The sequence below is a fragment of the Perissodus microlepis genome, chromosome 11, assembly GCF_051167445.1.
Source record: "Perissodus microlepis isolate ML-2025 ecotype Zambia chromosome 11, ASM5116744v1, whole genome shotgun sequence".
In the NCBI taxonomy this organism is placed as follows: domain Eukaryota; kingdom Metazoa; phylum Chordata; class Actinopteri; order Cichliformes; family Cichlidae; genus Perissodus; species Perissodus microlepis.
Genome location: NC_140471.1, coordinates 15,838,080 through 15,853,162, shown reverse-complemented (window position 1 = coordinate 15,853,162; position 15,083 = coordinate 15,838,080). Strand labels below are relative to the sequence as shown.

At 40.1% G+C, this 15,083-nt stretch overlaps 1 protein-coding gene across 1 annotated transcript in view; it reads right to left on the bottom strand.

Moving 5' to 3' along the window:
- bckdhb (branched chain keto acid dehydrogenase E1 subunit beta) overlaps positions 1 to 15,083 on the bottom strand; it is a 59,034-nt gene that overhangs the window by 30,750 nt on the left and 13,201 nt on the right. Inside the window, exons 7-8 of the mRNA XM_084942922.1 lie at positions 9,594 to 9,691; positions 8,137 to 8,247 (exon numbers count right to left, since the gene is read on the bottom strand). Of these exons, the coding sequence (XP_084799048.1) occupies positions 8,137 to 8,247; positions 9,594 to 9,691 (209 nt within the window). The remainder of the gene's footprint in view (positions 1 to 8,136; positions 8,248 to 9,593; positions 9,692 to 15,083) is intronic.

The following is a 15,083-nucleotide window of genomic DNA, read 5'->3' as shown; positions in this document are numbered from 1 at the left end:
ACAAAGGGTCAATCTAATAACACTACGACATACAAGAGATAAAGACAGGAAGATGACAGATTGTGTTATGCACTGCAAGTAACTAAAAGATACCAACACAACACAGGCTATAAAAAAAAAAAAAAAAAAAAAAAAAACTTTCTTCCCGAGGTGATATTGCACAGACAGCTTTTTGGCCCAACGTATTTCTGCAGTTTGCCATTTGCAAAATGTTAATTTTGTTAAGAAGTGATGTAAAAGTTATGATTGAAGAAATGCAACAAGCACTCCGACTGTCTGCTGATAGTTTTATGTATGATAATGCACAAGTTTAGCATTTACAGCTTGCTTTCAGCGTTGTTAAACACTGATTGGGAGGAATAAAAGGGGAAAGAAAGCTCTCTCTTCTCAAGAGCCCATTTAAACAGAAGAAGCATACTTTCACATGACTTAAGAGTTTTATTGATGACAAGTGTAGAACTCTTCTGTGGGGTTTTCCTATGAAACAAAACTTCATTTTGGCTAAAAGCAGGACATTAATATCAGTGGATTATGTGTTTTTGCTGGTGCTAAATGTAAGCATTTTATACATGCTGCGCCGATAACTACAAAACTTTAAAAAATGACAAATGAATAGCATAGATAATATTGCAAACAACCCAGGACCAATACAATCACAGTTAGAGACCCACTTTCCAGTTCATAGCGCGCTTCCATTTTAGTAGTAGACTGTTAATAAGTAACTACTGCTCCGCAGCCTCAGTTTGTCTACACATTTTATGGCTGACTGGCTGTTGCTGCAGATACTCCTCTCACAAACCAGGAGAGAGTGGGTTCTCACAAGGCAACAGAGTTACTTGGTGTTATCCTCAGGCTATGGTACATGTTGACGGCAGCACTGGAGATGGGGGTGAACTAATAAGGACTGAATTCTTTGTTTAATTACCGTTTCGTTGTCTGCACTTGCCCTTGCTCCTCTCTGCTTTTCCAACTTGAAGCTAAAGCTAGGCGCCCTGTAAAAGGTGCTACTGTTCCCAGCATCTTGCCTCACTGATGCATTTGCAGTTTGTGGATAGCCTGATAGTCTTTGCAGTTTGATGCTCTTCATTAGCTGTGCAAACTGGGTACTGTGTATTTCAGTTTTCCTTTTTGCCTCACTGGGGACAATATAGTTGGTACTGTTTTGTTTTTTGTTTTGTTTTTTCCCCACCCAAATTCTTCTTTCACTCTCACCCTGCACCTACCGTGTCGAGATTTGTTCACATCACAGGTTAACTATGATTTTAACGAAAAGCATTTCCTGAACCTCTATCGATTATTGCTATTCTGAATTCTTTTCACCATAATCATGTCTTAAAACTCTGACATTCTGGCAGTCCTAAAGATGGGGAAGTTAAGAAAGAGCCACTGGAAAACAGAAGAGAGAGGGGAAAAAAAGCCCCTTGTGGAGGTCCTTGGGGCATCCTGGGTGTACAGGCTGCTTCCTATAAAGACCTGTGCGTGAACTGAAGACTGAATTATAAACTGGCCTCAGTCAGTTCTTCACTGGCCGGATTCTGAGTCTGGAAAACCTGAGAATGAGGCTGAATCACAAATGTCGGACCAAAAGAATAATGGGAGTAGCAGAGATATTTTGTAAGCCTCCCGAGTGGCCAATTCAAACAAATGTAGCCCCGTGTAAGAACAGATGAAAATGTTGGCAAAATGCTCATCAGCTCAACAAGAAAAGCTGTTAATCAGTAGGGAGTAAAGTGGTCCACTTAGCAAGGAATCAGCAAGCTCTTATGTAGCATCTTTACACAACTCCACACGTGCGCTGCCCAAGCACGGCAGGAAGACTTTCCACAGAGTATCATCTGAGCCGTGGGTCTGGCAGACATAAACCAGCCATTTTGTTTATCCCTTAAAGAATGACTATTACATTTACTGGAACGCTTGAGACACTGGGACAAAATTAAATACACTCACTTTTTCTGTATTTTCATAGCAATTTCTACCCATGATTCCTTTTGTCAACAAGAGGCGTGAATATATATAGATCTGAGTGTAGCTGGTGGCTGCCTCAACAGATCCCTCGGGAAGAAAAAGGCATGCTTCTCTTATAGCACAGCTTTAAAAATTTCTACTTTGGAGACACATCGTGCTTCACTATATATGTGCACACTCAAAAAACGACTCACGGGCTATATATAAACCAGCTAACCACAGACTGCACATGCATGCACAAATCCTCCACTCAAAGGATACAGGGGGGAAATGTGACTCATCGGACATGAGAAATTTTAATTGGCTGCCAACAGCTGGATGTGTGTCTGCAGCCTATCTCACTGCCTGCACACTCGCCGCTTCTCACGTCCAGTTAATAAGCAGCACAAAAGGGCTGGCTTTACGGAGACGCGAGGCTGCCGGAAAAGCTGGACACCAGGTGTACAATCTTTTGAATTAACAATGTCTTGGCTACTTCCTCTCTAAACTGAAGAACACAACTTGTCCTGAAAATCTATTTATCAGAAGAGAACACCCGTTTCAAAAGGCTCCAACGAATCTTAACTGTTTATTTACTGAACTGAAAACGGTTCCATCTCACAGTGCCTCGGTCAATGAAATGATAAAAATGTATTTTAATACATCCCTTGTGTAGTAGAGTTCTTGTATCTTTTAGAGTCATGTTTTGTTAGTGTGATTTACCCGTGGGGGTTTCTCAAATGTGTTGAGAAATGTGAATCTCGTAAGAAATAACAACTAAAAGCCTAGTTGCATATCATATACAGAACACACTGTTCTCCATGCTTTACTATTTAACGTATATATTACTTTTTCAACTTACAACTCTACATAATTAGGGAGAGAAACCTCTAATGGGTAGCATATATGATAGCTACTCAGCCCAAATGATGTCCTTTATGGAGTGCAAATTATTGTGGGGGTATCTCTTTTTGTATTACTTTTGTGTAACTCACCTTTTCCAAAAAAGCTACGCAGACAATAGAGTTCTTATAGGAGTGCTGTCTAGTGTGTGGCTCAATCAGTTTTTTTATGCTTTTACTGAGAGGGTGCAGGGGAGGTCAGTCAAAGGCTTCCCACCTGGGTCACTGATGGCCAGCCAAGCTAAGTCAGGAGGAGACTGTTTCAAGTTTATATCCTCTTACCATCAGTGCTGCTTTTGTCCATTTTAAACTACATATACTGCATGGGCAAAGTTACTGACACCTCTTCATATTTTAACTCAGGTGTTATCAGTTTCATTCACTCACATACAGTTGCTTGCAAAAGTATTCGGCTCCCTTGAACTTTTCCACATTTTGTCACATTACAGCCACAAACATGAATCAATTTTATTGGAATTCCACGTGAAAGACCAACACAAAGTTGTGTACACGTGAGAAGTGGAACGAAAATCATACATGATTCCAAACATTTTTTACAAATAAATAACTGAAAAGTGGGGTGTGCATAATTATTCAGCCCCCTGACTCACTACTTTGTAGATCCACCTTTTGCTGCAATTACAGCTGCCAGTCTTTTAGGGTATGTCTCTACCAGCTTTGCACATCTAGAGACTGAAATCCTTGCCCATTCTTCTTTGCAAAACAGCTCCAGCTCAGTCAGATTAGATGGACAGTGTTTGTGAACAGCAGTTTTCAGATCTTGCCACAGATTCTCGATTGGATTTAGACACCAGACAGGTCAGGGATAAAGTTATTGAGAAATTTAAAGCAGGCTTAGGCTACAAAAAGATTTCACAAGCCTTGAACATCCCACGGAGCACTGTTCAAGCGATCATTCAGAAATGGAAGGAGTATGGCACAACTGTAAACCTACCAAGACAAGGCCGTCCACCTAAACTCAGAGGCCGAACAAGGAGAGCGCTGATCAGAAATGCAGCCAAGAGGCCCATGGTGACATGGCTGCAGAGATCTACAGCTCAGGTGGGGGAATCTGTCCATAGGACAACTATTAGTCGTGCACTGCACAAAGTTGGCCTTTATGGAAGAGTGGCAAGAAGAAAGCCATTGTTAACAGAAAACCATAAGAAGTCCCGTTTGCAGTTTGCCACAAGCCATGTGGGGGACACAGCAAACATGTGGAAGAAGGTGCTCTGGTCAGATGAGACCAAAATGGAACTTTTTGGCCAAAATGCAAAACGCTATGTGTGGTGGAAAAACTAACACTGCACATCACTCTGAACACACCATCCCCACTGTCAAATATGGTGGTGGCAGCATCATGCTCTGGGGGTGCTTCTCTTCAGCAGGGACAGGGAAGCTGGTCAGAGTTGATGGGAAGATGGATGGAGCCAAATACAGGGCAATCTTGGAAGAAAACCTCTTGGAGTCTGCAAAAGACTTGAGACAGGGGCGGAGGTTCACCTTCCAGCAGGACAACGACCCTAAACATAAAGCCAGGGCAACAATGGAATGGTTTAAAACAAAACATATCCATGTGTTAGAATGGCCCAGTCAAAGTCCAGATCTAAATCCAATCGAGAATCTGTGGCAAGATCTGAAAACTGCTGTTCACAAACACTGTCCATCTAATCTGACTGAGCTGGAGCTGTTTTGCAAAGAAGAATGGGCAAGGATTTCAGTCTCTAGATGTGCAAAGCTGGTAGAGACATACCCTAAAAGACTGGCAGCTGTAATTGCAGCAAAAGGTGGTTCTACAAAGTAGTGACTCAGGGGGCTGAATAATTACGCACACCCCACTTTTCAGTTATTTATTTGTAAAAAATGTTTGGAATCATGTATGATTTTCATTCCACTTCTCACGTGTACACAACTTTGTATTGGTCTTTCACGTGGAATTCCAATAAAATTGATTCATGTTTGTGGCTGTAATGTGACAAAATGTGGAAAAGTTCAAGGGGGCCGAATACTTTTGCAAGCAACTGTATGTATAAAACCAAGCACCTATCCATGGAGTTTGCCTTTAAACATAACAATGAAAGAATAGGATATTCTAAAATTGTCATTGAATTTGAGCATAATGCTGTAACAGCAACAGCATAATGCTGTCAGTTGGTCAAATTTCTTTCCTCCAAGATATTTCACGATTGACTGCAAGTTATATTACTGCAAAGTGGAAGCATTTAGGAACCACAGCAGGGTTGTAGAGTGCACAAATGTCTTCGATGCTCTACCGACTCAATAACTACACAGTTTCAAACCTCCTCAGTATTAACATCAGCACAGAAACTATGCACCAGCAGCTTCATAGGACATGTTTCCACGGCTAAGTAGCTACTGTAGGTGTCATATATAGGCCCACTACTTTTGTCCATATAGTGCATTTCTGGGATTTAAACTCGCATAGACAAAACAGGTTTTTAACCAATGTGACTTTCTTAAAAAAAATTTTGGAGTCAACAACAAATGGACTGATCAAAGATTCAGCATCAAAGAGCCATTTATAGATATTATACTTAAACTAGTTCTGCATGGGTGGGTTGCAGTGTGACGAAACTTAGATGGTTGTGTGGATTGCAGCTCTGCTGATTCTCAGGCATTTAAACTCCTGCCAGCCCAGAGCAGCTGCACAGCGCCCAGTTTTTAGGGCACCACTTGTGAGGGGTTACTGAGGACACTCAGGGCACTGTACTACTGCCTGCTGTCACTGCCACAAAAGTGAAAGCTTTCAACTGTGGGGTGTGTTTCTTTTTGTGCATTTTATAACACAAATAAGCAACAAAGTGTATGAAACTTTGAAGATTTCTATCTATAGTGTCACTCGGCTTTGTAGTATTGTCTCAAGACTGCTGAAGTTAGTTGATTTTTCATAAAACATAGTTTTAAGAAAGCTGAAAATTTCATTTATTCTGTATATAATGCTAATTATTTTCCACATAAGCTCTTTTACACATTCGCTTGGTGAGTAAAAAAGTCACTGGTTTGCATCCAAATTCCCTCTGAGGTTGGTATCAGGAAGGACATCCAGTGTAAATCTGCCAAATCAAACATGCAGAACTACCAGCTGTGATGACTCCTTGTGGTAAAGCAGATGCTGAAAGTAACTTTAGCTTAATTTTAACGCTAAAGATACTTTGCCTTTAAAAGTTGATTGAAAAATAAAGGCTTTAAAATAAAGCTAAGTAATCTTTTGTAATATCAAAAGATCATTTGTTCCGTTAGCGCACTAATGAGTTGGCTAATTGTTTCAGCTCTAGCCAGTCCAATGAAATGTAAAGCATTTTAAATATATGCACAAAAGGCAGACAAACACAGCTTTAATTTAAATGCTAAAATCTATCTGTTAACACGTCTCCCATTCCAAACGAAAATAATGGCAGACATGTCTACCTCTGGACAACCAAAGGTCATCTCAGCATTGTGCCTTTGGCTCCTTTTATGCTTGAAATGAACAAGCCGTAGCATTTGGATGTCTCTGCAGCGTTGCATCTGCCACCTTTTATTTGTGATGGCAGGTGTTGCGTAAGCTACTTCCATTTGTTTTCGTTGTGAATAATGTACATCTGGCTATTTGCTTGCTTGTTTGTGATTAATTAAAAGATAAAATAAAAGCCGTTAATGCGTATTCCTGTGCATTAGTCTGGGTGATAATAATCGTGATTTGCACTGAAATGAATTCTGTGCCTTCACTGAAATTTGATAATAGCCTGATTAAAAGGCTGTTTCACTGCTCATCCAGCAGAAGAGGCTTGAATATGAGACTGCTATCCCTAGAGTGATTAGTGTAATGCAACAGTGACTTTACTGCCAAATATGAAAGAAGGAACAGGCCCTGTGTGTGTGTGTGTGTGTGTGTGTGTGTGTGTGTGTGTGTGTGTGTGTGTGTGTGTGTGTGTGTGTGTGTGTGTGTGTGTGTGAGAGTGAGTGAGTGTGTGTTTGGGGAAATTGGTTTATGGGTTTGACAGATGTTTAAGGAATATTGGGTTGGAGGAAATGACAAGCAGAGATGTTGTTGACAAGCTCGAGGTGGCAGGCTTGGCATCAGGCCTGTTAAGCAGCACATAAACACACTATTCAATTTCATGGCAGTTGTTTTAATGGGGCACAAATTACAACAAAAAAAAAGAAAAATGAAAGAAAGATTGCATGGACTTGAGAAGCCCCCTTGAACAAACTGTAACTGACTGCGGCTCACTCCAAGTATTTCCGTGCCAACACAATGCTGCAGTCTCTGCCATCAGTTCAAATTGACTCCCTATTAAATTACTACCCTCCTACCACAGTTTCTTCCTGCCTTTTAAATGCTGGTTATAAGATATGCTTGGCAGCAGGCGCAGCCTGGTGCTTGCTGATGAAGGTGTATCTTTCAGCAGAGGAGCATGAAACTTGGATAATAAACATGCGAAATTAAACAGCTGGTGACAAACAAAGATGCTTTGTGATGTATTCAAGGACCATTGGAAAAGGCAGCAATCCGAGTGTCAAGAGGATGCATGATTATGAGTCGTGTCTCAGTGCAAGGCTCCTTAAGGTTTGACTTGACAGACACGCCTTTTTGTCTCTTCATAACATCAGACCCTCCCCAGCTGGTCTCCTGGTGGTTTAGTCTACAGGCGCTTTGCCCTTGGTGAGCAGGAAAGAATCTTTCTAGGCCACAATTCTCCAAACTGTCTTGTGTCATGCTCCTTCCTGTATTTCAAAGTAAATAAGGATGGAATACCCACTGGAAAGAAAGCTCCCTTCTCAAAGCCCTCCCAAATTAAATATTTTATTTTAGTGAGTGCCATAGCCTGTGTAAGGCTGAGGCAACATAAACTAGCAGTCGTGTCTTTCCAGCGGTAGAAGGGATCCTGTTTATCAGGAACCAAAGGGAACCACACTGCCCAGATGAACGTTGCCCAACTTTGTACCACAATAAACAAAGATCCAGTAGGAAGAAGGTTCCACTGACCAGCAGTATTTATGGCAAATGACCATCTAAATGAATAACAGATGTCAAAGTATTCAGCTTGAAACTCAAACGATAGGATTCTCCAAATCTGATTATTTCCTGTTATTCAACAACTTTAAACATTACAGCTGTCATTCAACGTTGTGCAGGACTGTGGACTGTGTTTTACATCTATTGCTCCACTATTATATATAATGCATTTATTCACTTACTTATAAAAAACAAGTGGCACCAAAATAAATGTTTGTGGTACTTTTTTCAGTTTGCTCTGTTTGTGCTGTGTGCATGCATCTCTGTTACCTTGCAAACGGTTTCAATATCCCAGGGTAGGATGGTCTGTAGATCAATGACCTCGCAGGATACTCCCAGTTTTTCTTGAGCCATGGACGCCACCTCCTTCAGCACATGAATCTAAACAGGAAATGAAAAAGACTTTTCAGTCTGCCTTAAATTTGCTAACACGAAGTCTTACACTTAAAATAATATGACAATAAAAAGGCATATTTTTATATTATCTCCAGATGCTGAAAACACTGTTGGTTTCTGAATGGAAAAACAAAAGCTTGTTCCTTTCCCACCACAATTCGGAATGTTTAGGAACTTGTTTACCGCTCTTTTGACCCATCCCAACTAAAAGCCAGCGCTTGTCTAATACTTTGTAACTTAACATTCATATTCACATCTTTGTAAGTGCTAATGCTGGTTTACAGGTGGTAAAAATGCAATTTCATAATAATGACAATAATTTAAGAATTGCCTTTTATTTTACTTTCAGCTAAACAAATATTGCACCCGATTCAGAACAGACTAACAAAAAGAAAGCTGAATGTGAAAAGTCACAAGAAAAAGAAAAATAGGCGTAGAAATCGTCCTGCCTCATCAATTCATCACTGTAGTGTCCGGGTTCACTGAGTCTGTGTTTACTGGCAGACATTTTTTTTCCCGATGCTTCCAAACAAGAATTGCTGTGATAAATCTGAATGATCGCAACTACAATAGTTGTCAGCCGATGTGCCAGTTTGAAAAAAAAAAACAAAAAACAAAAACACAACTTCAAACTTATAAACAAGCATAATACTCAATAATGCAATTCTGCAATTCTGAAGAATAAAAAGTCACATTGTTTATTATCATTTAAATAAGCGAGACGGATGAATGAGGGTGGTAAAGGATGCTGTTTAGAGAAAGGAGAATCATGTTTTCCTCTACTTTACTAGATCCTCTTTCCTCCCTATCCACCCTTCAGTATTAATAGTTAGACAGTTTCCTTCAGCACTGTCCGACCCTCCCCCTGCCACGCTTGAAGGTACATGATGCCCTGGATAAGCCTGTTAAAGTGGCTGGGTACAATCGAAGTCAGGGATGACTCCTGGTGAGTTACAGGCATCTTTATATCAAGCTGAGGAACATAAAATCTCACATGTGAAAAGAAAAAGGCCACAATGGAAAGTGTGCAGCAGACATGTAGTGTTAATAGAGAGTCATCAACAGCCTTGATGTTGTGGAGAAGTCTGGGCAGATATGGTCTCTCGGGCTGCCTGCTGAGAGACCTTGCTGGGACACAAAGGGGGGCTAGGGAGAGACTTAGAGTTAATCTACTGCTACCCTCCCTGGGTTTAAATGTCATTTAGTGAAAATGAAACTTGGACCCTCCTATATTCCTGTGGCCATGGAAAATGAGTCAAAGATAGACTATAACATTGAAACTGCTCGGGTAACCTGCTGAGAATGTGTCAATGATGAGTGTGATTGCCTACCTGCGTTCCCCAGGCAACCAGAGTGACATCACTTCCTTCCTGTAGGACCTCAGCCTGTGAGAGCGGGATGGTGTAAGGGTCCTCGGGAACCTGCTCCACTGAGAAAAAACAAAAACAAAACATACACATTCAAAACCTTTACATGCAAAATGTAAAATGAGCAATCTCAGACTTCACTATGAAGTCTGAGATTTTTAGCTAAAATACTCGAACTCGAACTAAGCGTGCCTCTAAATGACAGACCAGATGACAAACTGATCAAATAACAGACCTTCAAAAACAAAACAAAACAAAAAAAGATCCCTGCTCTTGAACATTTTATCTGGCTCACTTCAAATGCTTCTTTAGGCTTTTTCCAGAACCTCATCTCTCACCACAGCCAGTGTGCTTTTATCAGCACAATCTAATGCATGAGCTAATGAGATCCTCTGCCAGCTATGGGCTTGTAACTCTGATTAATCTTGACAACAACACATTGGGATGGGGTATCAAACCGAAAAGGGGCCACAAACGGAATATCAGCCCAAAAGGGGGAGCCTCGCAGCCAGGCCCTCTTTGAACTCAAGTCCAAGACAAAGTGCATGTAAGTATATGGTTTGAATAAAAGCTATTAAAGTCTTGGAAAACATTAGCACAGTCATGGAATTTATTAAAACGCAAAAACTTATCATAAACTCAGAACTGCCATCACTTTCAAACAAGCGGCTTATTAGCAGTATTTATACTGCACAGATGCAAACATTTAACCTCTAAATGTAGCATTTACTGTCTTTGAATCTCATTCACCATCTTGGTTTTGGCTCCAAAGTTTGCACAGCGTACAGGATCTTAAAGTGTGAGTGGATCTTGGAGAACGTGAACTACTAAAAAGCGTTCCTCAAAGGCAACACAAAAAGTTAAAATTGCAATTAGGTGGAGTAATTGTGCTCTAAGGAGATGCTGAGTTTGAGACCTTTCTGGAAACCTTGAACGGCTTCCATGATCCTTTAGAGCCTACGAGAAGTTGTTAAAGGAAAGAAAGGCTGCCCATCCCAACGACTTTGATGAATTATGTGCGACTCTCCTGTTTAGGCTTCCAGACGAGACAAAAAAATTGGCCAATTGAGTGGAAAAATAGCCTTTTTCAGAAATTTAAACCTGAATTATGAAAATTGGGTTATGGTTTAACAAGTGGAATCTTAGGTCCTTGCAAACTAGTATAACCTCAATGGGGCAAATGAGTGGTTTTTGTCCTCTTGTACGCAAAAAAATTAGAGGCCCCAGCAATCAAAAAACATGACTTCATAATCGAGCAGAGATCATTAGAGGCATGTGGCACGAGAAGCTGGTTTGCTCTGCTCCTGTAGGAAATGAAAATAACCCTGCACACGCTACAGCTAAAATACCCCTCAATGTGAAGCCGACAATGGATTTGTCACAATGTAACATGAGGTGGTTTGATGTGTCAGTCACAACGGCGGCCTTACTAGGTCACTCCTAGTGCAACACCCCAGAGTTTTTCCTGCATGTGTTTAACCCCAACTCTGGGATGCAATAACCAGGCATCTCAATGTGAATGTAAAAAAAAAAGGTCTGATTTGCTATATGCAGCTTGATACACTGTCTACACTCCTGCACGATGAATTCCAAATACCCACATGCACTATGGCTTCATGTGTAATGGCCTAGGCATGTCTGAAAACAGCTGTAAGTAATATTAAAGTAAAGGCCACCCACGTCTGAGTAAGATCACTTTGACAGCAGCAATGTCCTGCATTCAGGAAAGAAAAGGGGTAGAAAACTATCAGCTAAAACTATTGTGCATGCAATGATGGTAGGGCTGGGCGATATGACCCAAAATTCATATCTCAATATTTTTTTAGCTGGATGGCGATATAAGATATATATCTCGATATTTTTTTAAAGCCATAAAGTAAGAACAAAAAGAGAGTTCTTAGTCAAAGCTGTGTCCCAGATGTCACACAGGCACTTTTATTAACATACAGCATAGATGTACATGAAAAAAAAAAAAACTACTCAAAAATAAATTATGAGCATTTATTAAATAATAATGCTCCATAAATAAAAGAAAACTATGTTGTTTTTGTGCATAACAAAGAGCTCACAATTGTACAGTCAAAATGTAAACTAAAAGACGATGAGCATAATAACAAAGAGACAGATTTCACAACTGCTCTGTTCTTCTACTGCGTGACTGACAGCCTGGAGTTTGAAAACCGCTTCGTAACCATGTCTCTTAATAGGTGCCATTTATGGTCCTTATACACACACAATACGGTAATATTATGTTGAAGCACAGTACGTATTACTACGCGAGGCTCCTCGGTAGCCGTAATGCTCCGACAATCCATCAAGCGGTGCAGCTCCGTAGCTTAGCAAAGTCGTACTAAAACATTTTTTGACAGATTGCTGAGCGCCGTGTACCACATTAAATCGGTTCGTGGTTATCAAGCACAACCAGAATTCATACAAAAGGCGCGCTGTCAACTTTTGAGAGAATGAAACGATTTTAGGCCGTGCATGGCGTTAGCGTGGTTAGCTCGTTAACACGTTGACGCCGTCCAGCCCCACGCACGGGGCGATGGGCAGTAACTCGTTAACAAAGATTTGCCGTGTCCATCTTGTGGCTGCCTGCAGGTGAAGCGATGGGGGAGTTATGTTCAGTTAAGGAGAGAGGCGAGGTCGAGTAACGTTGCGTAAAGACAAAAGTGGACGAAAGAGGGGCAAACTTGTGGCTCCACAACTATAGTTATAACGTAACATAGACTATATCGATATAAAGGATATTGCCACATCTTATATCTCGTATAAAAACATATCGATATTTAAAAAAAAAAAAAACTCGATATATTGCCCAGCCCTAAATGATGGTACAGCTGATTTTTAAGTGCCTCTTACATGGTGTAAGCTTTGTTTTGATTTGACCGTTATCTTGTCATATCCTTGTAAAAGCTTCCATATTTGGAATTTCTCAAGCAGAGTATGTTGCAATATAGCAGCAGTGCTCTCAGTAGTGATGTGCGGATCGATACTGAAATATCGATTCCTCTGATACCAGTCATTTATGTTCTAGAATCGATTCTCACATTAAAATATCGATATTTTAGTAATTTAGGGTAAATTTGTAGTTTATCATTAACAGGAACACAGTGGAAAGAAACTATATCATTCGGATTGTCAACATTGGAAAGAACCACTTCCTCTTCTGCCTTTCATAGTCATGTGCAAAATACGGCTGTATAAATGTGTCCAGCCCCTGGCATGCGCACTCACAACAATGGCTGAGTGTAATTGGAGTTACGTGCAGATGTATTTTACCTCCACAAACAGCCGAGATGTGGTTTGCAATACATGTGGCAAGACAGTGAGGTGTTGTGGTAACACCACTAACCTCGTGAAATACCTCACAGTAAATCAGATCACAGAATATGATGAGCTTATGTTGAGGCGAACTGAAGAGGAGAACAGGGACAGGTGCTGCTAGGGCGAGACAGACGTCTCTCACTGAATCCTTTAGTGCTGCAGGTAGGCAGCGTGCTCAAATAGCGCACAACTTCAGGTTTTTTATTTCTATATGATGAATTCTGCATTATTAAGTGATAAGAACAAGTAATATGATGTCCTGTAATCATGATGATGCTATAATTTGAGATACAAGAAAAGATACAATAAATAAAGTAAGTTTTTGTACAAAGTATCGGTATCGGATCAGTATCGTCGATACCACCCTGAATTTTACTTGGTATCGGATCGGAAAGGAATCAGTGGTATCGCGCATCACTAGCTCTCAGCGAGTGCTTCATCAAACATGGGCCTTTACTGTAGTTTTAAAGAAGGTTCTCCAGAGGCGCAACAACATTTATTTATTGTCTTCTAAGGTCGAGCGATGTGTAAAAATTTTCCAACCAACAATCGTCAGTCCAATAACCAATGATAGGCGATATTATTCGCGCAGGCGCATACTTTTTGATGGGCGGAGCAATGTGATCATGCATGGACTGATTTGCGCATTTAAAATTTATACGTTTTGTTTGGAGGGAATATTTTACCTTCTTTTCTTGTTTGTTTCAGTATTAACATAGCTACTTTTTGGATTATTAATTAATTTATTTATTTATTTGAGATGCGCCAAATAGCACAAAGACTTAACTTTACGTCTGAGATTTTTTTAAATGTTGGCTGGAAGAGACATTTTGATTTTTAACCTACTTTTTGTTTAATTTGGTATTTGTTGTTTGGTCGAGTGTATAAGACATAAACACTGGACTGGCCTTTAAACATGGTTATAATGGAAAAAAGAAGCCAGTTTCTCTTTGTTTTACGCCCCACCCATTATGGGTTTTTTTTATTTAAACAAAATGGGGTGGGGTTTTTTTGGGGGGGGGTGGGGGGGGCTACTGTCTTTCTTTCTGTTATGAGTTTGAGTAAATGAATGGCTTCATTTGGGCACAGTCTGAGGAGGGTCCATTTGCTCGCAGCTGGAAGAGGGTGCCATTAACACAGCGCTTCTCTTAGCTTCAACCAACATTATTAGCAAAATTACTCATGGGCACATAAATAAATAAATCGCTCTTGTAAAAACGATCTGCGGAAGGCTCAGCAATATCTCTCTTTTTCCATACACTATCTCACCAATCTACTATTTCATCAATCCCACAAGAGGCAGACAGCATCAACAGTGAAATAATGCAAACAAACACCTGCCTTCTTCCTGGCTACAGTTATTGATGATAACTGATTTTATTAACTACATAAATCTGAAACATGACACATGTATTACACTCTTATATCCCTTATCAGTCATTTGTCAGTGAGTAGCTATAGCTCTGAGGTATTAAAGCCATTAATAATGATGAACGTAAGCTTGAATCTGCTTTTATACATTTTCTTTTGTGCATTTCTTATAAAAGCAAGGATAAACATAAATTAAGAAACAGAGTTTACTAGGGCAAAAGATTTCAAGTCCACCACAACTTTGTATTTTACTTTAAGGGCATAATCATGTTCTAAGTTCTTATCATCTGTTCTCCTTAGATTAACTGATTATTTTAAATTGTCTGTATGTTTGAATAAACGTGTTAGTTGTTGTCTTTCAGTCTGTGTTAACTCTGTGATGGACTAGCGACCTGTCCAGGGTGTATCCTGCTTTATTCTCTGTAATACTGGGACGAGCTCCAGCTCCCCATGACCCTGACCTGGATAAGCAGTTACAAATAGACAGACTGATAATTTATCTCATGGTCATAATAGGCCACTGACTTTGTAATAAAAAACTGCACTGCTTTAAAGAAAATGTATGTATACTTTTAAACACAACTTAAACTAGTAACAGTAAATCCTAATTTATGAAAAATTGACATGCCACCACAGCTGACGCTCACAGACAACAATCAGCTCTATCACAAGTGGACAAGGCCAATAAAACTGCCCATACAAGCACATTGTTGAAATAAGTCACATGTTATTGAAGATCTAGTAACTAATTTACCC